The 26,165-nt window shown below is 36.7% G+C and overlaps 1 protein-coding gene across 7 annotated transcripts in view; it reads left to right on the top strand.

The window, feature by feature from the left end:
- The window catches only part of PLCE1 (phospholipase C epsilon 1), a 156,860-nt gene that overhangs the window by 122,606 nt on the left and 8,089 nt on the right, over nucleotides 1-26,165 (top strand). For 5 of the 7 annotated variants that reach the window (XM_084524890.1, XM_084524889.1, XM_084524888.1 and 2 more), the window contains 19 exons: nucleotides 22-139; nucleotides 550-709; nucleotides 5,325-5,447; nucleotides 5,533-5,669; nucleotides 6,658-6,896; nucleotides 8,017-8,078; nucleotides 8,234-8,399; nucleotides 10,244-10,351; nucleotides 10,794-10,910; nucleotides 10,992-11,150; nucleotides 12,173-12,296; nucleotides 15,087-15,128; nucleotides 15,895-16,019; nucleotides 16,699-16,816; nucleotides 21,501-21,632; nucleotides 22,850-23,140; nucleotides 23,977-24,140; nucleotides 25,050-25,311; nucleotides 26,050-26,162. In XM_084524890.1, the coding sequence (XP_084381016.1) occupies nucleotides 22-139; nucleotides 550-709; nucleotides 5,325-5,447; nucleotides 5,533-5,669; nucleotides 6,658-6,896; nucleotides 8,017-8,078; nucleotides 8,234-8,399; nucleotides 10,244-10,351; nucleotides 10,794-10,910; nucleotides 10,992-11,150; nucleotides 12,173-12,296; nucleotides 15,087-15,128; nucleotides 15,895-16,019; nucleotides 16,699-16,816; nucleotides 21,501-21,632; nucleotides 22,850-23,140; nucleotides 23,977-24,140; nucleotides 25,050-25,311; nucleotides 26,050-26,162 (2,760 nt within the window). The remainder of the gene's footprint in view (nucleotides 1-21; nucleotides 140-549; nucleotides 710-5,324; nucleotides 5,448-5,532; nucleotides 5,670-6,657; nucleotides 6,897-8,016; nucleotides 8,079-8,233; nucleotides 8,400-10,243; nucleotides 10,352-10,793; nucleotides 10,911-10,991; nucleotides 11,151-12,172; nucleotides 12,297-15,086; nucleotides 15,129-15,894; nucleotides 16,020-16,698; nucleotides 16,817-21,500; nucleotides 21,633-22,849; nucleotides 23,141-23,976; nucleotides 24,141-25,049; nucleotides 25,312-26,049; nucleotides 26,163-26,165) is intronic. The other 2 variants (XM_084524893.1, XM_084524894.1) reach the window with 1 other exon arrangement.

Below are 26,165 nucleotides of genomic sequence, written 5' to 3'. Positions count from 1 at the left end.
TGGTGCTCACTTCATTTCTAGGGTGAAAGTGGAGAGGCCACTGATGATGAAATGGCCACTCGGAAGGCAAAAAGCTGTAAGGAATATCGTAATAGAAGTGGTTCGGATCCTCAAGATATTGATGAGCAAGAAGAATCAGGTAGATACATAGCTTTGGTACCTAAGAGTCCCTCAGGGTTTTGCTTAAAATCTTTTTATACATATATATATATATATATATATATATAATTTTTTTACAGTTCTAAAGATATGTTTATGATAGGAAACTACTTATACAGTCAAATCTTGAAAAGCTATAAAATTTTAAAAATTGTTTCTTTTTTTTTTGTTCATGATTGTTCTTTCATTTAGTTTTAGTAGCACTTCCTTTCTTGTCAGACTAAATGCACATATAAGCATTACTGAGATCATATCTTTTTGACTGTCTTGGGACAAATCTAGAATCCCGTTAGTGTTTTACTGAACATTAATGAATTATGAACATCAATGAAAGCATTTTTCTTGGGCCTGAAGCTGTAATAGTGCTGCAAACTTTTGTTTTCTCCATAGATCAAAATATTATTATTAATGCTTCTCCATCTAACACCTTGTCATCAAGAAGAACACACTCTCTGACAGCATCTGGATCTCCTAATTTAGGAGCTGTCACATCCTCACCAGCCAGACCAGTCTCCTCTCCTGTAATGTCTTCAAGCAAGAGTCAGTCTAGGTAAGGATAAAATCAGTGCTTTGATTTTAAAAGAAAAAAGTTACTGTTATTTAATTATGATCAAATGTGTTTTTCTTGACCAACTGACAAAATCTGACAAAAACAATTCCAGAAATGCAATTAGCCTTTTGACAGACATCTGAAACATGTTGTAGCACAACATAGGGCATTTAATCTGAAAGACCATGAATCAGAGGACAGCTTTGTAGACAGTCCCTTAGCAGCATGCTTCAGTTAGTAAGTCTATTACAGAAGCACATTGGAATTCATCCCAAAACTCCATAAGTTTAATTCTTTCTCCGGATTGTCTCCAAAACATAGTTATAGACATTTTCTATATAAACTCAAGAGAAATGTAGATGTGTGAACTGAAGTGCTGAGGTTTCTCAGCACAAGTCATTTCTACGTCGGGGAGTATTAGCTTTTGCTGACATTCCTCGTGATGATTGCAGTACTTTCTCAGCCAATTGGATGAACAGTTTTGAGATCTTTCTTCTCTTACAGGCCCCTCTCTTTAATATTCATAATTTTTCTTACACTTACACAGTTCAACAGGTCATGCTGTTGTTGTGCATTGACATAATGCAGTAATGTGTTAATTCTATAAATAGTAATAATGGTAGTAGTACTAATAGTAATAATAATATAACAAGAGTAATATATCAGGGTTGTGGATAGTACTTGATGACATACAACAAGGCAGTCTCAATGGAGACTTTCCAGTGCCTTTTAACGGAATGAAAGCTGTGGTGTGGGCATGAATGTGAATCTTGGAGTTCCCTGGAAAGCAGTGGTAAGCAATGGAAGAGATCAATGCTTCAGGCAGAACAGTATTTTTGAAGAGACATGTCTTATGTACTGGTTTATATTGCCTATTTCATAGGGATTTTTTACACTAAACATGGTTAGGTTTAGTAGTGGAAGTGAGCAGTAGAGCCAACTGTGGGCATCTGTGGCTGGGTGCTTCTCCTTTTAACTCTGCTTTCTGAGACTTATTATGTTCTTTGCTTTTTGTTCCTCGCTGTCATACACAACGATGGGATGAACATACCAGACTAGGAATTATCTCTTTAAGACATTTATGGTTATTTTGTTTGTTTGTTTATTTTCAAGGATCTGAGCAATTTTCTTTTATACTGCATTAATACCTCTGGAGAATGTTTCTCTGTTTTGCAAATCTGCTTTTTGCTTTTTATGCCAAAAGAGTTGTTGTTCTCTAAATGAGATTAAAAGGCTCAACTGAGAACTCACATTCCCAGGGGAAAGGGCAGCTAATGTTTCTTTAAATCCTTTCATTCTGTCCTGGGTTTCTCTACAGATTCCTGCACAGCTTAGCACTATAGGCCTCCCAGAGTTATGTCAGGTTTTCGCTGGCAAAGTTGTTTGAAGACTCCACAGTGTTGCCTGGTAGAGCTCTCCCCTACTTGATAGGACCCATCATGCTAGAATTTGAAGAAGGCTCCTCTGAATGCAGCTATATGGATGCTTTCATCTGTTCTGAGGAAATCTTCCTCAGAATCAAGAGACTTGGAGCACTAGAGAAAGCCTGAGTCTTGGTATTTTCATCCCCAACTCCAAATCATTCTTGCAGGGTTTCATGTGTATGGACGCTTCACATGTTCTAAATGAAATGACTACCTTTAGTTCCTCAATTGCTAGCATAATCATAACAATCAATTTATATTTTTAATTTTACCCAACCAATTTTGTCAGTAGTATCGTAAATTAAGATAAAATGAGCAATCCATTTACCGAGGGGGGAAAAAAAAAGAAAAGAAAAAAAACAAAAAGCTGAAATGACCTAGATTATGAAGTAATCTAGGAAATACATGATCCACTGGGACTGAATTGTAGATGTTTCTCTGGCTCTGTACAAATCAGATCCAACAGAGCTAATTAATCAGGTTAGTATCCGCTTTGCTGCACCCGGATGTAGACCCAAACCCGGAAGAGGCTTAATAGCTGGAACCACTGTTGGACTTAAGGTTGTGCAGCTGTAGGTGCCTGTATGGTCCCACGCAGAACCCACGATTTAGCAGAGCAGGGAGGAGAGGGTGCCACTGGGCTCTGCAAAAGTCTTTGCAGCACAGAAATATTAACTGGTAACAAATGATTTAAGTCTCCGTGTAGCAGCTAGGAAGATTTCTGGTTCTTTTTCTTTTTCCATATAATATATACTTTAAAAATAACTTTCCCTAAACAATTACCTATATCCATGTCTACACTATGTGAGAAGCTCTGAATAAATCAAATATTTTTAAGTGAAAAAAATAACAATTTAAAATAAGAAAGAGATGTTTTTGTTGTACATTTTAAAAAATTGTACTTCTTGCAGTTAGAGAATGAAGAACTGTATTTTTACTTATCAAGGGCTCACGCCCTTGATATTCCTTACCTCCTTACAAACAGCTTACACTGAAAATAAATCCTTATGCAATCCAGATGTACATACCATTTCCACACACAGGTAGCCTGCAGCTGTCTTCTGTCGTTCCTTCCAAGTGGATGTTCATGCAGCAAATTCCCAAGTTCTTTAGAAATCTAGTGCTGCCTCTAAGGTGGAAACAGGGTACAGGGTAGTAACACCACTCATAAATATATAGCAGAACATGAATACTTATATATGTAGGGGCTTATTTGTGAAGAAAGTGTGAACTTTCTCTCTCATTATCTCTATAGTGGTGATCTAGGCCACTCCTAATTAAACAGTTTTGATGGTGGTAGTGGAGTTTTCTTGTTTGTTTGGCTTTTTTTTTAAAAAAAAAAAAAACAATCTTGTATTTATTACCCGTGGAATTACTGTGGAATATAACCTCTAGTGATCAATTCTGGAGATATGGTGAGCTTTCTCATCTGCTGCTCATTTTCTTTTCAGTACTCTACAGTTCCAGTCTGTTTTCGGGAGTCAAGAGACTTTCCTCGTGGTGGTTTATTTTTGTTGTCTGATAAAAACATTAGGAATGATTTTAGCCAAAAAGTTATACGCAGTATGTCAGTGCTTGCCATAGTGATGTCAAACAAATTGAACACTATCAACCAAAGTAGATGGTATTTTTTAATACTTTAAATCACATGCTGTTTTCAATTGCATGCATGCACCCCAGGCCAGGAGTGAATTGAGGAATCTGATCTAGTATATTTATGTGAAAAGAAGTCTGCTTCTAACACAAATTTCCAGGGACTGCAAATGTCTTTAGGGACAGTGGACAACAAGCTGGTCCTGTTTTTCCATCACAGCTGTTGGAACTATTTGTACTGAACCTGATGGCAGAATTCCTAGACTAATGGATTTGTAGATTTGTACATTAGGGAGAAATAAAGTCTGACACATGGTCACCTAGTCTTGTACTTTGAAACAAAAACTGTAACTTCTGGAGTTAGTTATGGTTTCAACTAGACAATTCTTGTACTGGCTGTTTAGGTACCTCCCTTCGCAGGATGCTGGTGCTAGTAAATCCCAGTCATGCATGTGTGGTCATTGTTGTTTAGGCCCTGGAAAGAACATGGGATCTTGACCCATCTGACCGATACCCTTACAAATTAGTACTTGAAATTTAGTAAGAACTTGTTCATACAGCTCAAGGAATAGTTCAAGGTGGGAACTAAGTACTAGTCTAAGTCCTGTAATAGCCTGAAAACTTTGGGATGCAGCTTTTGGAAATTCATTGTTTTGTTTCAAAAACTTTGTTCAGTTTCATAATTCAGGTTAACAATTGCAGTTATAAAGAATTTATTGTCAACCAAAATAATGAGCATGAAACAGCTAGTTATTTTTGTGGTCATTTTCTCCCTTTGCTCTCAATAAATTCCAGTTTCCTTCCTTCAGCCCAAGAAGCTGAAAGGAGGAAATCATTAGAACCTCATTTCTGAAAGGAAATGACCTCCAGAGGCTACTGTCCAAGCCTAAATGAAGAAGAGGACTGTAGCTTGACCTGTCTTATCCGATGATAATCCAGACTGTTTTGGGAAAGTATGTGAGAAGTCCATGTGGATGGGAAATAAGGAGGGTTGAGTGCCAGGGGATGCATTGTACTTCTTAAATCTATACCTTTAATTCTCCAAGATACGAAAACAAACAAACAAACAAAAAACCCATACCTGCACAGGAAAATGTTTGTTTTATTGTGTATCCAGTTGTAATATGTCTTTTCTCCTTCTTTTGACAGTGCAGAGCTCTAAGGAATTCTACATCCCTTTTATTTCTCCCTTAGCAAATCTTTAGTAAACTTCATGTACGGCAGGACATGTTTTTTTAAAGCTTGTGGTACAAGAACACTGGCATTGATTTCTTTGAAGAAAAAATGAGAATGCTTTCACTTGTGCCATTTGCATTGGGCCCTTTTGCACATGGAAGAGCTTTAAATAGTATGCATATACATTAATTGTTCTGGCAAAGTTAGCAGTTGTCTTGAGGGAAATTAATAGCCATTATAAAACAAGAAAGTACAAACAGTCATGGTAGATCTTATAAGATGCAACTCTATTTGCTTCTTCCAAATATTGCTAGCAAATACATTAAAGAGAATACAAATAAACTATTAATGCAGTTATGCATAATATTTCAAGAAGTGGAAATTTAATGTAACCAAATTACAGCAGTCTCTTTCTGATCTAGCGCATGGAGCAGCAGTAGCTGGCATGGCCGTGTTAAAGGAGGAATGAAGGGGTTTCAGAACTTCATGGTTTCTGATAGCAACATGACTTTTGTGGAATTTGTGGAACTCTTCAAATCTTTCAGGTAAAATAAATCTTTATTCTGTATTGATTTCATTCACCCAAGTTTATAAAAGAGCAAAAGGTGAAATTTTCAACTCTTTTTGCAGTGTCCGTAGCCGCAAGGATCTTAAAGACCTTTTTGATGTCTATGCAGTGCCTTGCAATCGATCTGGTTTAGAACCTACTCCACTTTATACTCATTTGAAGATTGATGAAAATAACATTGGATTCCAACCTGATTTAGGTTAGTATAAGGGGAAAACACAGCCATTAGAACACTGAACAGCTTTATTTATTGGCCTCAAGTAAAAGTGTCCCAGTCAATCTCATAAATGGCAATCAGTTATAAGTTCAAGTACAGGACTGTTGCTGTACCTCCAGTAAGACTTGGTTAGCTGGATGTAAGACAGGCCCTCTGTTTAGAAATAAAGCAGGAATACTTTTCCTCTTCTTCATATTAACCAGATATATCTGTAACTGGTATAGCAAAGGCAAAAAGCTTTTTGCAGATAGGCTGGGCCCAACACAGGGAGTATCTGGTTGCAGGAGCTCTGGAATCTGCTGTAGGAATAAAACAAAGAGCAAACATAGGGAGCAGAAATGAAAAGGCTGTGTGCACTGTGTCTCGTCTGGTTGATTTTTTCCTATCTGTTTTCCTAGTAGATCTGCTTTATGTGGGACAAGGGGGAAGGAAACCTCTGTCCCTCTTTACATTCCCCAGTTACCATAATCTAAGTCTGGAGCTTTCTTCACTGTTAAAGAAAGCAGTCTTTATGCCAAGCAGCCTGTGGGGAGGGTACAGTACCACTGGTGTATGGGACTGGAAGAAGATAAGGTCTGATCACGTAGGCAGGCTCTGGGATTGCACACAGCAGAGGAAAGGCTTCAAGACTGTACGTGGTTGTGAGAGGTAACAGGAGGATCCTGGGTGACACCATGAGAGATTGTGGATCCATGTTAAAAATTCTAGGATTTTGTTTATAATAATTGAACACTTATGGCAGTCCACTCCCACTGCTTTATGTACACATTTAACAATCTTTCTCCTATTAGTGGATAGAAACAAGTTGGTTCTATTCAGATTTACTGTTAATGGTAAGACATTCAATAAGATATTCAAGTAATTTATAATTAAATATTCTATTAAGTCAAATTCTATATAATGTATATAATACACATTAATTATGTATCTGATATTTATATTCTATTTTTATTATTATTTCTTTTTAAAGACTTGTTGACTAGGAATGTTTCAGACCTTGGTTTGTTCATTAAGAGTAGGCAGCAGCTGTCAGATAACCAGAGGCAAATATCTGATGCTATTGCTGCTGCCAGTATCGTAACTAATGGTACTGGAGTTGAAAGCACGTCACTGGGGATATTTGGTGTGGGCATCCAGCAACTAAATGACTTCCTAGTGAATTGCCAAGGAGAACACTGCACCTATGATGAAATCCTCAGTATTATCCAGGTTAGTAATACAAACATCTTGCAAGTCTTTTTATTGGGAGTCTTGTTTATTTCTGTTTTCCCTGCTTGTCTTCCTCAAACTCAGAATAGTGTATCTGTGTCATCTCCTTTCAGGCTAATGTTTTCACTACAGATTATTCTGTAAGTGTGCCCAACAGTATTGTTTCAGGTCACCAAGCAGTTTACTTTGTAGTCCTTGTTTCCATTTGGTGAACTTAACATGTAATTGTATCTTTATTGGAGGCTATAAAGGTGTGCATACACCCATAACAAGAAAAAAAAATAATGCAAATAAACATATTTTTTAGCTATATATGCTTTACCTGGGAAGGGACATTAACACTTGGGAGAAGTATTCATGGCAGTGCATTGTTTTCTTCTTGTTTGTGATCACTTTTGGTAGAGATTAACCCTAACTTAAAAAATTTCCACATATTTTTCTTTTATTGTTTAAACGAACGAACGAAAGAAAGAAAGAAGCAGACCTTAATAAAACATTAATCCTCTCAGAGTTATTTTCCAGGAGCAAATGTGAACATCTTATTTCATTACATACAATGGCTGAAGTGATTAGAAAGTATTTAGCAAAGTTTGAATACCTCCAAATGTGTAGTTAGTACAATCCAAAACCAAGCACCCACTTAGCAGTTAACTAAGGTTAGAAACTGGATATTTCAACTATCAATATGTAACATAAATTTGCAAAGTTCAAAAGACATTAATTCTAAAGGAATGTCAGAGTAGCACACCACAAGTCTGTAAGTGTGTTGTATTTGAACACAATTGATAGGAAAAGGGTGCATGATTATAAATCCTTTTTAATTTCAGCTTAAGAACTGACTCTGCTTTGAACAGGAGGTTAGATCAGATGACCCTGCAATATGCCTTCTAACTTGAATGATTCTATGATGCTGCAATTAATAGTTTAGACTGCTTGTTTAGTGATTCTTAAAGCAAGCATGAGCATTCTGCAGACACCGCTACTACTGTATCCACAAAAAGACTGGTTTAAAATATACTAATTAGTTAGCTCAGTGCAAAAACTACACTATGAAAATAAGAAAAAGCAGTATTTCTAAAAATAATTATTATATATCTCTTCCATTTCTTCCTCCTTGTAGAAATTTGAACCTAGTGTGAATATGTGCCAGCAGGGGCTGCTATCTTTTGAAGGATTTGCCAGGTAATTAATTAAGTGATAATTTATATATATATATATTTATTTATTTATTTATTTATTTATTTATTTATTTATATGACGATACCAATATATTAAGGTTTGCATTACATTCACAAATACTCAGCATAGCATAAAATTTTTGGAAATCTCACTTTTAGGTTTTTGATGGATAAAGACAACTTTGCCTCCAAAAATGATGAGTCACAAGAGAATGCTGAGGACTTGCAGTTTCCACTGTCATATTACTACATTGAATCTTCACACAATACTTACCTTACTGGCCATCAGCTTAAAGGAGAATCCTCAGTGGAGCTCTACAGCCAGGTATACAGGTTTAGATCATTGCCTAGTTTTCAGCATGGAATTGTTTGGCTGTCAAGTCGCAGAAATGTGACCTTTTTGCTTTGTAAATCTGGATGTTCTAAGACCCCACTTGTAAAACATTGGAAAACATGATGTGTGGGAAAGCTGCCCATAAGCACAGTTGTGCTCAAATGTCTTTTCTAAGGCAAAAAAAAAAAAAAAAAAAGGGCTTAGTTTGAAATTCATAGCATCTAGACACCAGTCGGTCTGACCCAACCTACTAAAATTAGACTTTCCCACAGGAAAGACTGATCTAATATTTTAGTTCATTCAGATGTCAAAAACACTATTCAAATATTGTACACTGCATTGCAAAGAGAAATATCAAATGGAACTACAACTTCTAAAAACGTTACTTCTAGGAATATTCTAGAGATTTTTAGACTTCATGCCTCTTTGGTTGTGAACAGGAAAAGAATGATTTCTCCCTAGGGCATTTGGTTCTGTGTTTGTTTGCATGCATGTGTATGTATTTGTGTGCTTGTATATTTACCAAATGCTAGAGAAAGCATCAACTTCCCTGTGAGTAGTGTTTTCATTATTCTAAATGTTAGTGACTCACTACTGAGAAGGGCTCATCTGGCATCCCATGTACCGCTTTGCTTGGAGTTTTAAGATAGAAGGGTGAAGCTGTGTTAGGAAAGCCCGAATAACATGGTTGTGTTGAATAATGTAGTTGTAAAGGAGGTTTCCATAACAGCACTGCACAGAGTGATGTGAGTATTTTATTGGGAATAGATTGGAAGTGAGATAGAACTCAGCTGGCTCTAATATATGCATGATGCAGAAAAGCCTCTTCCTGTCCCCCAGACAGTTGTCCCCAGAGGAGAGGGGGCAGTCTGTTCCTGCTCAGTGTGTCTAGCTCTCGCAGAAGTGATGGTGTGCCAGCCTGAAACATAACTGCCTGAAACACAATTATTTGCATTTTGAATAGGAGAAGTATTTTTTTGTTGTTGTTCATGAATGTATTTGCTGAAAATGATTTTGCTTGTAGAGATGTTAGTTTTCAGTAAAATATTTAATTGCAATACAGTTAACTTTTTTTTTTTTTAGTGATGGGCATTCAATATAACAACAGCAGTAAAAAGCACAGGGCTGACAATAGATAGGTTAGCTTATCTTTCCCTCCTTCCTTTTTTGCTTTCTTCAGTGGTTTTCTAGAAAGTACAGCTTCCTTAAATAAGTAAGTAAATTAGCCTAATATCACTAAACAAGATGGCCTGGCACATTTCCATTCAAACAATCCTCATGGAAGGTGTTCACTAGAAATTATTTTCAGACCTTCTTCTACTTAAAAACTAACAACAATAACAAAAGAACAAATAAAAATCCAAACAATAACAACAAACCATCCCAAAGCAAAAACAGCAAAGAAGCTGCAGATGCTGTGCCCTTAAGCTGTCGTATTAACAACCTAGAATAAATTGCCATGTTACTTTCCAACTGCCTTTGCAGGTAGAAATATGGAAATTTTTGTCTCCCTCTGGATATTATGCTATACCTTAATAATCCCTTCCTGCAGATACCATATGTTCCATAAAATACTGTGAGTTTCCAAGCTTTGTGGTACTTCTCCTATGAACTTAAATGCTTTCTTCATTTTCTTTCACTTTCTTCACTTTCTGCATAAATGCAGTTAGCCGGAGACTGTAGCTTCTGTGGACTGTGTTTACACTTTAGAGATTGCTCATTCCAGCTCTTTTTCTGGATCACTGGGCTTTCATTAGCTCTGCAATGCTCATCTTCTGCTTTGATGATATGAGTCTATGGTTTCTACATGCTCACACTGTTCAATTGCATTGTAGGTTCTCTTACAAGGCTGTAGAAGTGTAGAATTAGACTGCTGGGATGGCGATGATGGGATGCCTATCATTTATCATGGGCACACTTTAACTACTAAGATCTCTTTTAAGGTATGCTAGTAATTGCGTATAAAGACAAAACAAAACAAAAATCTATACTTTTTTCTCTAATGAGATAAAAAAAAAAATGTCTACAGGAAATACAAATCCTAATAGGCTAAATCCTAATAGGATATAAACTCTGTACTACATCAGATACGAACTCCTTAATTGTAAACATTATGGTTTTCAAATTAGTTTTTGTAGCAAATGTACTGTAATTTTTTTTTGTTTGTTTGTTTTGTTTTTGTATCAGCGTAACTATAAGTAGCTGTTATCAGTTCTGTTGTAACAAGATGCTAGGTTGATCTGGAGGATCCTATGAAAGCATATAGTGGATTCTTTCTTCTTAGAGGGGAAAACAAATGCCCCCCTTTCTCCCCTTTTAACTGAAGTAAGTTGACTGAATGCTGGAAACTAATCACGTTCTTTCAATGACCTTTCATTCTCATAGGAAGTAGTTGAAGCTATTGATCGGAACGCATTTATCACCTCTGACATGCCAATTATCATATCCATAGAAAACCACTGTTCATTACCTCAGCAGCGCAAGATGGCTGAAATTTTCAAGGTAGACCATAAATTGTGGTAAATTATTCTAAGCACAAGCCTTGGTACTCTTTCATAATACATTACATTCTTGATGTTTCAGAATGTATTTGGAGATAAGCTGGTAACAAAATTTTTATTTGAGAGCGACTTTTCTGATGACCCCATGCTTCCTTCACCTGGCCAACTGAAAAGAAAAATCCTGCTTAAAAACAAGAAGCTCAAAGCCCATCAAACACCAGTGGATATATTGAAACAAAAGGTACAGTTCTTTCTTAATAGGAAGCAGTGAGACATAACTATAGCTAGAAGTAATTCATTTGTATTTTAAGTTTGTACTGCAGAATTACCTAATGGATTATCATGCTTGGAAGACTCAGAGCGGATTACAACACTTGCAAATAAGTACACAGCATCACAAAATTTTAGTGTATTTTATTTTTATAAAACTTCATGATACTATGATTAGCACCACATGTTCTGTGTGATGAAAATAAATGAAGTTTCAGTCTGAGGCTATATATAACTTATACTGTTCATGCTTGCTGAGAAATAGTGAGATGCATCATGTGTGTGTATATATATAGAATACTCAAGTATACTCATATACATGTATATAAATGTATATGTGTAAATAATATGTTGTAATTTTTGATAGAATTTGGCTTTATTTCTTTTTTTGTATTCAAGCCAGGCAGATATTTCCATTTTTTCTTCCCTTTTGGTGGGGGATGCTGTTGTTCAGATAGACTGCAATTGGATCGACTCATTGCAAACTAATTGCTTTTACCCCAAACGTAAATACATTTTAAAATAACAAATCTCAGGAGGCAAAAATAGGGATTTTTTTTCTTGAATTTTAGGGCTTTTCCTCACAGAAAATCTTCCCCATTTATATTGGCATGCTTGTATCAGAATAACTAAATCACACTGATTGTACCAGTATACGGACATTCTTCATCCTTAAAAAAAAGCTTAAAACTGATTCTAAAACAGTTTACCTCAGCCTGGGAAAAGGCAGTCTTGTTCTGAATAATGTGTAAAATGGACATTTCCCCAAATTAATTAGGATTCATATATCTGTGTTTTTCTACCAATACACAATTTCTTTGTTTTGAAGCACTTATAATGGCATGTTGGTTTGATCTTGATAATCTTACTTATTTCTCACTATATGTATTCAGTACTTTCATATAAACAAAATAAGATTCAAATACTGAAGAAAAGACTTTAGCTTTTTAAAAATACTTTCCAGTAATTTAATAAGTGTTTCTGTTGTGTTAGGCTCACCAGCTGGCACATATGCAAGCACAGGCTAGCAATGGTACTAGCAACCCTACAACTACTAATGAAGAGGAAGAAGATGAAGAGGATGAATATGACTATGACTATGAATCTCTCTCTGATGGTAACAATATATATTTATTGATTACAGTACTTTTGTTAGAGAACTATAGCAATAAGACATGCGAATATCATTCTAGTTCAGGAACAATATAGGTAAGTTGATCTTACTTTGTGATATGTACTAAATGTCCTAAGTGGCACTGTGGTGCAATAGTGAAAATAATTTGAATATATACAAAACGTGAATGTGAGTTTAATTCCAACCATCTGATGTTTTAACTGTGCAATGTATACTGAATTTTAGTCTTTATGGATTATTTTTATGTTCATTATAAATTATGCAAAAAATATTATCTTCATAGTGTACTTTATCTACATTTAGCTGTATTGTCTTTTTGAAGGAGTCGAGACACTTGAAAGTTCAAGGTTTGCAACAGGCTTAGTCCTTGCATCTGCCTGACTGCCATTAATCTAAGACGCAGATTCTTCAAAACCCTCTGTTGTTGCTTTCCAATCACAGAGACCCCTGAAATACCTCTTTTAGTTCCGTTTTCAGCTGTTTGCTTCATGCATAAAGGTAGAGAAGCTTACTTACTGTATCTGGGCTTGTTCAAGTGAACAGGGAATAACAGTTTATATGAGTATTTGTCATGTTTTTGTTGGTAATTTTCAGATAATATATTAATGTAGATCAGTGCATTTGAACAATCATAGAATCACAGAATGGTTTAGGTTGGAAGGGACCTTGAAGATCATTTAATTACAACCCCCTGCCATGGACACAGAGGGACAGCTCTGTGGCTTTAGAGACCAGGTTACTCGAAGACCCATCCAGCCTGGCCTTAAACACTTCCAGGGATGGGGCACCTGTGCCCAGTGCATCATCACCCTCCGAGCAAAGAATGTCCTCCTAACATCTAACATAAATATCCCCTCTTTTAGTTTAAAACTATTCCCCCTTTTCCTGTCACTATCTGCCTGTGTAAAAAGTTACTCTCCATCTTTTTCTAAGCCCCCTCTAAGTACTGAAAGGCTGCAGTGAGGTCTCCCTGGAGCCTTCTCTTCTTAAGGTTAAACATCCCCAGCTTTCTCAACCTGTCTTCATAGGAGAGGTGCTCCAGCCCTCTGATCATCCTTCTGGCCCTCCTCTGGACCTGCTCTAACAGGTCCTTCTTGTGCTGGGGTCCCCAAACCTGTATGCAATACTCAGGTGGGGCCTTGATGATACAATAGTGATGCCGCAAGTAATATCATTCTCTTTGGGATATTAAATGCTGCAACATTGTTAAATAATTCCAGATACGAGTCACAAAACTGACCAAATGGACAAAAATTTATAGATGTGCTTCAATGTAGACAAATATAAGGTAATACATAAGGTAATATATAAATATAAGTGGGAAAGAAAAACAAAACCTTGCTACATTATTCAAAATTCTACACTGGCCATAACTATTTGGGAGATCTTGGAGTGACTGAAAGTTCCCTGAAGTTCTCAGCTTGGTGTATGGTGGCAGCCATAATAGCCAATAAAATGTTGCTGATCATCAGGAAGTGTACTGAAAACAAAACATCTTTTTGCTTCTGTATAAAACCTTGGTTTGCCACAACTTGAGTTCTGTGCCCAGTTCTTGCCTACAGATACTGAGAAGGTTATTTTGGAGTAAGTAGGAGAGAATGGCAACCAAGAAAGTAAAGAGAATGGGACAGTGGTCTTGCAGGAGTCTGAAAAGGCTGGAATTCTTCAGGTGATAGAGAAGAGAACTGAGGGTTGATTTGGAGAATATTTATGAATGACAGAGCAGTGGATAAAAGGGAGTACAGCACTGTTACTCATGAGGTCTAGCAGGCTCTCAGTAAAGCAAGTAGATTGCTCTAAAAAGGGGTAAAAGAAAGTATCGGCAGGCCCAAATTTATTGGGCAAATTTATGGACAGGATTATAAGTAAAAGTTATAAGTAGAAATGTACAGTCCAACATCCCTAATATTCAGCAGTTGTGGATGTTGGGGTGGTCCAAGGCAAATAGACCATACATGGTGCTCTCTTTAAACAGCATCTTCTGTTTCTACTGTCTGAAACAGAATATCAAGCTGTTGGTGTGATGAAGTTGAGCGTGTTCTCCTAGCTCCTAGGTTCACTTATTGAACCATGAAGTCTTATACATACCTATTTAACTTATAGATGTCATGTTCAAAGTTGTGAGGCTTGAGCATACCTTGCAGCACAGTTGGTCTCTTTACTTACTTCTGTGTTAATGATTTTAAAAAATTATCAAAAAATAATGAACACAAGATCTGATCCTTGCTGTCTAAGGGATACCAGAATTATTCATGCTAATAGAAAAATTACAGTTTAATTCTGGTGCTACCTGCAGTTATGTTTTGCTAGAAAGTAGGCCTAGCTGCCTATCTGAGTATTCTTGTGTGGGGCAGGGTGGAGAAAGCATAGATGAAAATTGCCATGAAAAACTTGGATGTTAACATGTTTGCAAGGAAAATATTGCAAGCCAACCACAGTAGGTAATGTTTGAGCAATGTTCTAGGTAAGAGATTTGAAATATCTGAATCTAGCAAGAAACATTCACAGCGTGCAAAACATGAAGGAATCTGAGGCATGATCTACTGCCTTATTAGAATTATTATTCTTTGGGATCTTTATGTTGATATTTTGACAAAACTAATCTAATAGTCTGTAAACCTTCTCAAAGATTTTCAGTTTTATATTTCTCACTGATCCATTAGATTTGTGTAAGGCTAGTAGTTTTACAACTGACACTTAATTTTCATTTCTCTGGCTGTAAATCTTAATTTCCTTTACTCTTATTCCCTCTCTGACTCCGTTTCCCTGTAGCTGATGTCCTTAATGCTTCTCCTGCTCCTAACAGCCAGGAAGGTAAAGGCCATTTGGTTGAGCATTTTAACTGCATGAAATCGGCACTGCATCTCCAGCCTGTTAAAAATGACCATGTGAAAATGTGGTTTCTACTTTATATTAAAAATGTAATCAGATACTTTTATATTGCATTGTTAACTGGTCAGGAACTGTTAGAAGGCTGCATGTGTGACACTGGTTATGCAAAGAAGGAATATGGTCAAAGCATCAGCAATATCAGGAATAAAATAAAACCATTCCTTTTGTGACAGTTACAATATCTTGATCCAGAAAGACTAATTAGCTGGTGTATTATTCTCTGATAAATATGCAGCTATGAAGATGAATTCCTATAGATGTAAAAAAATATTTTTGCATGGTGAATGTAAAGAGGAGAAAGCCAAAACGTGCCGTGCAAAGACATATACATATTTGATGTGGTTACTTGTTTGGACCAGCAATTCTTTGTTGTTTGGGGATAGAAGTTGTTTTCAGAAAGCAAGCTTGAAGAAGAAATTTTAATTCATTAAATTATTTTTTAAGCATCTTCTGAGCACAAAAGGATGGGCTTTTAAAAAGCGCAACATATTAACCAAAGCTAAGCATTAAAATTTTTAAGTAGAAAGTTACTACTAAAAGAGAATGCTTTGACCAGTAAATGCATTATTCTAGCATCTGATTATTGAGATAAAATTCATGGCACTATCCACAGATACTGTTAAATCAACTTAAATTTCCAGTTGAAATTGTTTGGCTTTATGTTTATTAAAATTCCATTAATTTTTAGATAACATTCTTGAAGACCGACCTGAGAATAAATTATCATGTGACAAACTGCAGTTTGAGTATAATGAAGAGACTGCCAAAAGAATAAAGAAGGCTGATTGTGCTACTTACAGTAATAAAGGAAAGGTAGTTCTGCTTTTTTCCCCCTTCCTACTTTGTGTTATAATCAACTTTAACGGGATTTGCACAGCTTAGATAACTGAGATATCAGATGATAAATGCACTTTAATGAAGACAAATAGTAGAAGGCATGGAAACACAGCAGAGAAAATAAATTAAATAGAATAAACATTCAACATACCGTTCAAGTAAAGTGTTTAAAGGTTATTGGATGTATAGGACATTTGGCTGAAAATTTAGTTGTTGGTGCTATCAATAACAGTCAATAAAGAACTCATTCGACACTAAATTCTGAAGGTTATTGAGATATCTGTGTTCTATTGACACTGACAGAACTGAAAATTTCATCTGAATATTTAGCGTCTTTATGTTTCTAAATAATATAAAATGTTCTACTATGATACCAAATAGCCACATTACTATTTATTAGCCAAACCACTGTGTTGCTGTAGTTGTAGCTTCTGCTAAAAAGTTTTGTTTTGTTTTTTCCTAAATGTGCAGATATGACTCTCACTGAGGCTTCTGCACGCTGTCCCAGTGTCAGTGACAGGAATTGATGCATAAACCAGAGATCTGTTAGGTGAAGACAGCAAACTATATAGGAAGAAGGACATAAGTAAGATATGCCAGAGTACTTCCATATGCAGTAATTTTATTTTTGTATGTTATTGGATTTGTCACCTAGGTTTACGATATGGAACTGGGTGAAGAATTCTACCTTCCACAAAATAAGAAGGAAAGCAGACAGATAGCCCCAGAGCTATCAGATCTCGTCATTTACTGTCAAGCTGTAAAGTTCCCAGGTAAGTACTTCTCTGTTTTACTGTATTAAACTTCCTAACTCTTTGAGATACTATATTTATGTTTTGAATTGCTTAGCACAAGCTTTTTTAAATGTAAGTAGTTGAGGATCTTTTTTTTCTTGATGATTTGGTAATCTACAAAATAATAGCTTCTAGCTGAGAAGGTATATACTTAAACCTATCATGGGAAGATATAATGCTTGCTGTATTAAAATGTTTACAAAATGGAAATTTCCCAGTCTTCACAACTTAGACAACTGCTTCATTACGGCATGACAGATGAAAGAAAGCCTTATTGTAAGAGCTCTGAATTTCCATGTAAAGAGGTACTAAATTAGGAAGGAAAATATTCTTAAAACCTTGCATGAAGAGCTTGTCACATTCTTTAAGTGATCTCATTTAGTGAGATCTCATTCACTTTTACCTACAATCTGCATTTTCTGTCCTTTCCTAAGTGGATAGGAAGGGAGCCATTTGTTGAGGTATTGCAGAAAGCTCAAACCTTTTGAAGTTCCTTAGATTTTCTGACCACTGGGCTGAAGAAGCCAGTGGGGATAGCTCCAGGAAGACAGAAGACAAAGCAGCCTTTTCATGGGGTGGGCAAGAGCAGCTGACTGTGCACTCACACACATACCCCCAAACACACACACACTATGTGGAAAGAGTTAAGGAAATAAGAGTGTCTTATTTTATAGGGTAGGAAAAATAATGTCTGCAAAGCAGAAGGAGAGGGAGTAACTGAAGAGATTCCTGATAGTTACTTATACAGTACTGAAACATGAGGTTGAGTGTGTTTTGGCTCATACTTTGTACATAAATACTTTTAAATTGAGATTTTATTGTTTATTGAAGTGTTTAATGTTTTGAATGAAAAATCTGCATTTTAATGGAATGATTCTCTGTGGAAAAGTTAGCAATTCTGCCAAATCATGATCTTATACAAATAGAACTATAATCAGATTAGAGAAGCTAGCCAAACATAAAATAGTGTCAAATAGGCAAGATAAACATGCTGAAAAATGGAGAGACATTCTTTTATTATCTTTTATAACTTTAAGAATTATAGGTGTTACTTGTAACAATAATGACTTCTAAAAATTCAAATTTGATACTCTTTAATGAAGTCTACAATAAGATATCTTTCAAATAAAATATTTTCTTTTAAAGAATGATATTCAAGATTAAACAGAGATAATTTACGTTGTTCCAAGTATTTTGACACACAAAGAAGTTATGATCTGTGATAACTTTAAAATATATCGAGTTTTTAACATAAGTTCAGTTACAAACAGAAATATTTGCTCTCTATATCAGATTTCTTCTGGCTTTAAAGGGCACATGAATAGAGAAAAAAATTGAGTTCAGAAGAAAATTAGTTCTGTTCACAGATGAACACATGAAGCTACAGGAATTAGTTTTCCAACAAACTCGTGTATGTTTCCCCCTTTGAGACAAATACTACCTTCTCTGCAACACATGTAGATATCAAAGACCACCATGCTACTGATTTGATTCCTCTGCTCAGCTGGAGGTCACAGACACAGCGAATAACTCTCTTCACTCCCCTACCTCAATATTGTCCATTAATAATGACAACAAGGTGGGTGTATCCATGATTATGTAGGTCTATTGATGAGTTTCCTTCCCCAGCTCACAAAATGCAGGACTTTTGGAGATAGAGAGGGCAGGATCATTGTCTCAGTGGCTGACCAACTGTGTGAATACTTTATTTGTCCTGTCACCATATACTTCTATTCTGTGTTTACGGTTGTCTATGTCTGTGAGCGTTATTATTTGTGACTATAAAATGAGACAAGGACCATTATGTTCACTAAGCCGAGCCTACTGAGTAACATGGACTTCCCAAAGTGCTCCCTGGTTGAAACAGAATTTATCATGTAGAGAAAAAACATTTCTTGTTTATACAGTTCCATTGAAGCTATCAGCATAGTTTTATGAAGTACATGTAGACGTGCCATAAAGATTGAGACCTGAAAATTTACAGCTGTGGGCTTGACTTCAATAGAACAGAGATCAGTGTATCCTCTTTGTGATTTATATTTGTAGACGAAATATAGGTATAAAGCCAGACAGTCTTTAGGCAGGTGTGAATTGATGGGAGTACGTGAAGATCATTTTCTGAGTCACAGTTAGACAAATTACAGTGTACTCTTTTATATTTTATATAAAAGTACATCATGGGTCTCTAAGAGCATCTCTGGTATTCTGGTAAGGAGGAACCCACCACTGCTCTTGGTGTTTCAGTGGTATTTGACCTTTATGGTCCTTATTTAACTTCAATTTCAGTCTGTTGTGTATCAACATGCCATTATCTAAGAGAACTAGATAATGTTCTTAACATCTTTTGGGGTCACCCAAAATGAGGGCATTGAAGTATACCTGAGCACAGTATTGCTATAATTCATTTGCACATTGCTTGTTGGCTTGGTACTGAGGATTCCTATACAATGTGTAGAGAAAGCTAAGTACGTAAAAACAGGATCCACACAACCAAATGCAATGAGCAGAGAGTCACGTAAGGTAACCATCATAAAATTCAGATACCATCTCCACTGTATGAGACTATCTGCCAGTATGGTATCAATTTTGAAGAAATTAAGGTGAACATAAAAAATGGCACTGTACTGTAAAGTACTGTAAATTATTTTCAGGGTCTGCAAACCTGCAGACTAACTGGCTGCTCATTGGAAACACGTGGCGAGATAGTGACAATTACAGTTTGACCTGTTATTTGGCATGGTTAGAATAAGAAGGGCAAGGGGGTTTGCCGTCTTCTGAATTAAAATTCTAAAAGCAGTAGCGTAATATGCTTATGTCTAACAAGAGAGGCTGGCACTAAATTCTGTAACCTGAAGGATATAGGGGTTGTAGGGAGATACGAAACATTTACTCTGTTATTGTGGTAGTATGACGGGATCTAAGTTAGTCCTGCTTTGACCAGGGGGTTGAACCAGATGATTTCCAGGTCCTTTCCAACCTCCATTATGCTCTGAATTTATGATTCTATGAATAGGTGATGCTATACTTGGGAGCCCACTTTAAATTGGAATGAAGAATGGAGCTTACATCTCGGAGGAGGCCAGTCACTTTCAAAGCATGCTCATGGGAAAGACTGAAAGAAAACTCCCAGCTGCAGCTTACCCTGTGGCCATCACATACAGTTCATTTAACCTTGATGTTTTGCATTGCAGTCTCTGGTGATTTATGAGATTAGTCTGTTTCCCCAGTGACAGTCTCCACAACAGGATTTTGAAACCTGGATCTTGCGTGCCAAATCCGTTTGATCCATTGAAAACTGGGATTAAATTATTCTGGAAGGACATAGTGCATAACTCCTCTTTCTTCTAGTCACTTCATATTCCTTGATCTCAGCTTCTACCATCTTCTATTGATTATGTGTATGCTTTGGCCCAAAGAGACAGTAAGTCTCCAGCGCTGAAAACATTTATTCACATACTAAATTTTACTAACCCAAAGCAGTTCCATTGAAGCTATCAGCATAGTTTTATGAAGTACATGTAGACGTGCCATAAAGATTGAGACCTGAAAATTTACAGCTGTGGGCTTGACTTCAGTAGAACAGAGATCAGTGTATCCTCTTTGTGATTTATATTTGTAGACAAAATATAGGTATAAAGCCAGACAGTCTTTAGGCAGGTGTGAATTGATAGGAGTACATGAAGATCATTTTCTGAGTCACAGTTAGATAAATTAGTGTACTCTTTTATATTTTATATAAAAGTACATCATGGGTCTCTAAGAGCATCCCTCACCTCTTTTCTGTGTGTGTTAGAATGAGTATCACACATTTTGACTTGAAATTTAACTTTGGTCTGCCACAAGCTCTCTCAAAGTCAACAGAAATAAACTGACCTTGAAGGGAATGAAGTCTGTTTATTTCACAGTGATTTAGATCATGATTTTAATGATTATTTTGTTGGAATGTGTATACTTGAATAATAGCTATAGTAGAGCTTTCCAGCTCCACTTCTAGTATGTATTGGTCACTACATGCTTAATGGATTTCACACACCTACCATATTTCTCATCAGTGAAATACAAATAATTATTAAGATATCTCTCAAAACACCTTGAAGTTAAACTGTTTAACCAGCAGGCTTTTGGGGTTTTCCATTGCAGTATGTCTTTAAATCATATTTTTGCATTTATTTAATTGTGTAGCTACTGTATCCTAGATGAATACCGTGATATTCAATACTGTACAGATTTTCTGCTTCTGTAGAAAGGATATTTTTTGAAATTACTCTTAGGATGAATATATCGGGACTGTTATTACAGATTTTTTTTAGTATTAGTTAGGACATTTTGGCAATTTGAGGCACTTACAACTTTCTGAAACTAAAAAGTAAAATGAAGAAGTTATATCACAGAGATATAGGTGTATATCTGTCTGTATTGCTTCATATACATTATATAAACATTACATATACAAATATATATGTTATATGCTTATATAATATATAAAGGCATGTGTGTATTAAGGATGTTAAAATTAAATTATGGAGGAAAATACACTCCTTGCCCTGCTTACTATATAACAGGAGTATTCATGCCTCAAAAAAATAATGTAAAATGGGATGGAAAATGTCATGCCCTCTTGGTCATGTTTTTTGGCTCATTTATTTTACATTTATGGGAACAGGCTTGTCAACTCTAAACCCATCTGGCTCTAGCAGAGGAAAAGAAAGAAAAAGCAGGAAGTCCATTTTTGGCAACAATCCTGGCAGACTAAGCCCTGGGGAGTCAGCTACTCTTGCCAAAGCATCTGGAAAAGGTAAAGTTAGCATCTTCTTTCATCAGTCACGTGGAATGACTTTGTACCAGACCAAGTTGTTAAAGATCATATACTTTATAATGTGCAAGATATTGAACTCCTGAATGTTGTTTTTTTTGTTAGCACATCAGCTATTACAGTAACACTATTATAGCAAGTGTTGAGTGTATATTAGTGGAATGTTAGAACAGGATTAATTGGTCAGGAAAATAAGACCCTAATTTATAAAGGATTCAAAACCAACATATATTTTAAGTACTCTATCTTCAAGTTTGTATTTTAGGAGATACAAATGAGTATTTTTGAAGTACAAATGAAAGGCGGGACTATTGGGCTGGATCCCAAAAAGGATTTTTAGTGTCTGATGTAGGACTTAGTTACCTAAAATTCAGCCAAGTCCAAACATGTAATTGTGCAAACTCCTGTGTTCCACCTTAGAAATATTTAGACTCCACAGGTGAACTCCAATTTGTGAACTTGGGAATTGTACTTCTGCATATGAACAGATGTAAAGAAACACAAAGGAAAGTATAGAAAAGGTCCTGCAGCAGGGATTGAGCCCAGATGGCCTGCCTTTCATTTGAATGCTGTAGATGGAAAGTTACAGAGCCGTACCCTTCCTTGTGTTCATTTTTCTGGCCCTAAGAACATTGCATTTCTTTCAGCCCAAGTGCCTAACTGCAGCAGACAGGTTAGGTTCCCTCCAAGAAACCAGTACCTACAAACGAAGAACTCTACTGCCTAATTCTTAAAGTCATAAGTATTTTGCTGGACTTGTCACCTAACTCTTAGGGCACTCTATAAACTGCCTGTTAGGAGACTTACCAGATGGCTTTCAATCTTGCCTCCCTTCCTAATGTAAAATGTAGAAATGAGGAGAATGGCACAGTGTCTCACAGAAGACCCTACAGCTGGGTAAGCATGTGATAGTTAGGGATGCAAATCCTACAGAGGCCAACCCTACAATCCCATGTTTAGACTTTAGTGCTCTAAGTATTAAATCACAATATCGTTCTGATATTTAAACATTGTTTCCTCTCATGGATTGTTCTTACTGTACAGGAAGGAATGTGACATTTATACTCAATGGTATCATTTTCCAGGATCATCTTTTTCTACTATTTCCAAAGTATACGCAGACAGCTCGCTAGAAAACATTGAATTCTTAGAGTCTCTGCATCTGCAGCTGTGGCTTGAGGCTGTTGTTTATTTTCCAGGTCCTTTTGATGTGATGCGGCAGACATGGGAAGACCCTTGCTCTCCTTACAATTCTCCAGCTTCTCTCAGTGCTATCATAAGGACGCCCAAATGCTATCATATCTCCTCCCTGAACGAGAACGCTGCCAAGCGGCTGTGCCGGCGGTACTCCCAGAAGCTGATCCAGCACACCACATGTCAGCTCCTCAGGACATACCCTGCTGCCACACGCATCGACTCCTCCAATCCCCATCCACTCATCTTCTGGCTCCACGGTGTACAGCTTGTGGCTCTTAACTACCAAACAGATGGTATGGATACTGGAACACACAACTTTTTATACATTTTAAATATGAATTAGGTCCTTGGAGTGTGAAACTGCATTTGACCTTTGCCTGTTACCACAAGGTATCTGTCTGTGTTCCCCAGTGCAAGCAGCTTCATACAATGGCAATCTAATTCTTAAGAGCAGCAATTCAGGAGCTTTACGCTAATGCAAGCATCTCCTGATACCACAGAAATGTTAGGACCAGCAACAACTGCAATTTTTATTCTATTGCTGAACGCTTTTTTTCCTCCCCCGATGTAAGTGGCTACTGTCCCCTTCTGATGATTTCAAATATAAAAAGGTAACTCAAGTATAAAAAGTATATATTATATATATATGTTCTGATAATTTCAAGTATAAGAAGGTAACAGTTCAGTAACTGTATTTATGAGAAGTGCTGGATGCTGGTTTAATGTTGGTCAGAACATTTTTTTCTATCCCATGTTGTGTTCCCACACCTTTTCAAAGGCGGATCTGTTAAGTTGCCTACAAAGCTAAATAGATGGTGATTTTTCATTATATAGTTCATAGCAAATATCTAGATACTTCTTGGATTATTGGGTTTAGGTGGGTCCTACAGTTGGATAAAGACATCAGAAAGGGATAGAAGAGAATGAACTATTCTTACAGTTTTATGTAACTAAGGATTGGACAGATTGGGTACATAAACTACAGCTTTCTCTGAAAACCAAACAGGAATTGATAGTACTAAAATTGGAAATATCTCTCTATATATATTTAAAATGTGTTGTCTTCACTGTTACTGTTTTTCTATTGTACCATTGCTCTGTGTCAGTTTTGGCTGCCTTACTTTCACAGATCTTCCTCTGCAACTTAATGCAGCAATGTTTGAGGCTAATGGCGGCTGTGGATATGTTTTGAAACCTCCTGTTTTGTGGGATAAAAATTGCTCTATGTACCAGCAGTTTTGTCCGTTAGAAAGAGATCTTGATAATAAGGAGCCAGCTATATATTCTTTAACAGTAAGTACATTAAAAAGGAATTTCATACAGCTGAATAGTTTTATAGGCAGTGTTTCACTACAGTCTTACGTTACAGTCATGCTTCTGTGTGAAAAGACTGAACCTTTAATTGTTGCATATACTTCTGAAGGCCAATATATGTAAAAGAAATTGAAGGGGGAAGCAGCAAATGGTCACCTTTATTTTGTTGTATTGGCTGCTTTGTATCCATAGTTACTTTCACTATTTCCTTCACAATGTTTGTCAAAATCCATTTTCTGTGGGACTACGCAACTGTGTAAAAGTACACTTGTGCCTGGATGTTTCACATTTGTGAACACTTGAGAAGTGGCACAAAAAGTCACTGTGAAAAGCTGTACTGAATATTAAAAAAAAATATTTTCAAAGAAGTTATATAATCCCATATATCATTTACGGATTTATGGCAAAAAGTGCTATTCCAAGAAGCCAGTCCCTTCCAGGAAATATTTCAGAAAATTGAGGTTCATGAGAATCAAAAGTCTTGCAGCCACAGTAATTGCAAACCTGATTCTTCTGCTGTGTATATCAAAGCAAGCCAGAGGTCAGTGCCATTACCCCAGAGTAACTGAGAAGAAAATTTGATCCCTTTTGACTATGTTACTGGGACATTCTTTCTGGATTAACTTTCAAATGCCTTGAATGGTTACACTCATTATATATAGTATATTTTTTTCAGAGGAAGGATACCATAGCAAGGGCATGTGAGGTTTAAGCAGTGCTGCTTCTGAAATTACTGCCCTGGAAATTATGAAAGTAGGGGAGCACTGTAATTAAATCAGTGTGGTAGCAAACTACTTAGAGATGTGATAAAAGCAAAGTTTAGCTCAGAACTGTGACAGAAAAGAATGACTCCACTAATTCGTGTCTCTGTGTACTCCTTGGCTTCAGATCGTGTCTGGGCAGAATGTGTGCCCTAGCAACAGCACAGGAAGTCCGTGCATCGAAATCGATATACTCGGGATGCCTCTGGATAGCTGCCATTTCCGGACCAAGCCCATTCATCGCAACACTCTGAACCCAATGTGGAATGAACAGTTTCTTTTCCGGGTTCACTTTGAAGATTTGGTCTTTCTTCGATTTGCAGTTGTTGAAAACAACAGCTCAGCTGTAACGGCTCAAAGAATCATTCCACTGAAAGCTCTAAAAAGAGGTAACACAGTTTGCAGTAACACCTTATACCAAAATGGTCCAGCAGATTCCAGGACTGAATCCTGCCAGAAGGATATTTTTAATCAGCTGGTTGCCGCCTTCTGGAGGATTCAGGGAACAAATATCAGGCAATATACTTCACCCTTGCAGTGTGATGCTGGTCTAATACTCACTAGGAGCTGGAGGACACCCAGTGAATTGTGAGAAGTCCCAGATTTGAGATGGACCGCATGCTGTTGGGGGGCCTGTGCTGATCCCGAGGTGAGGCTGTGTTCAGCTCAAGACTTGGTGCTCCCTTGGGAAGACCAGAGTGTCTACTCCACTACTTCCTTTTGCCCAAGAAATTCCTTTATCTAGTCATCATCAGGGCAGAGGTAAATTGCACTTCTGGCAGCAGTGGCAGTAGGAGAGGTGAAAGAAAGGTGAACAAATTTCCCAGTGAGACTGTGTCCTTGTTTCATTTGTATTCCAATATTTAGCTATTTCATGTATGAATATATTGAATATTACAGCAAGATAAGGATAGACAGCTATATGAACCACTCAGCAGTTCAAAGCGTTTGGGTTATGCTGTTTTGCAGACAAGAGTGGTAAGGCAGTATTTTTTCAGTGCTTTTAATGCTATAGATATAGCAAATTCTAGCTTTAAATACAGCAAATCTGAGTTTTCCAAGACTTCTGTCCTAATATGTGGCAAAGTACTTACAAAAGTGTGGTGTTTTTTTTTTCTTCTTTTTAGGCTATAGACATGTCCAGCTCCATAACCTGCACAATGAGGCATTAGAAATTTCTAGCTTATTCATAAACAGTCGGAGGATGGAAGAAAGTCCCTCTGGAAATACTGCATCCATGGTA

The sequence above is a fragment of the Aythya ferina genome (assembly GCF_964211825.1).
Source record: "Aythya ferina genome assembly, chromosome: 7".
In the NCBI taxonomy this organism is placed as follows: Eukaryota; Metazoa; Chordata; class Aves; order Anseriformes; family Anatidae; genus Aythya; species Aythya ferina.
The sequence above is the reverse complement of the archived record's forward strand: the minus strand, read 5'-3'. Positions and strand labels throughout refer to the sequence as shown.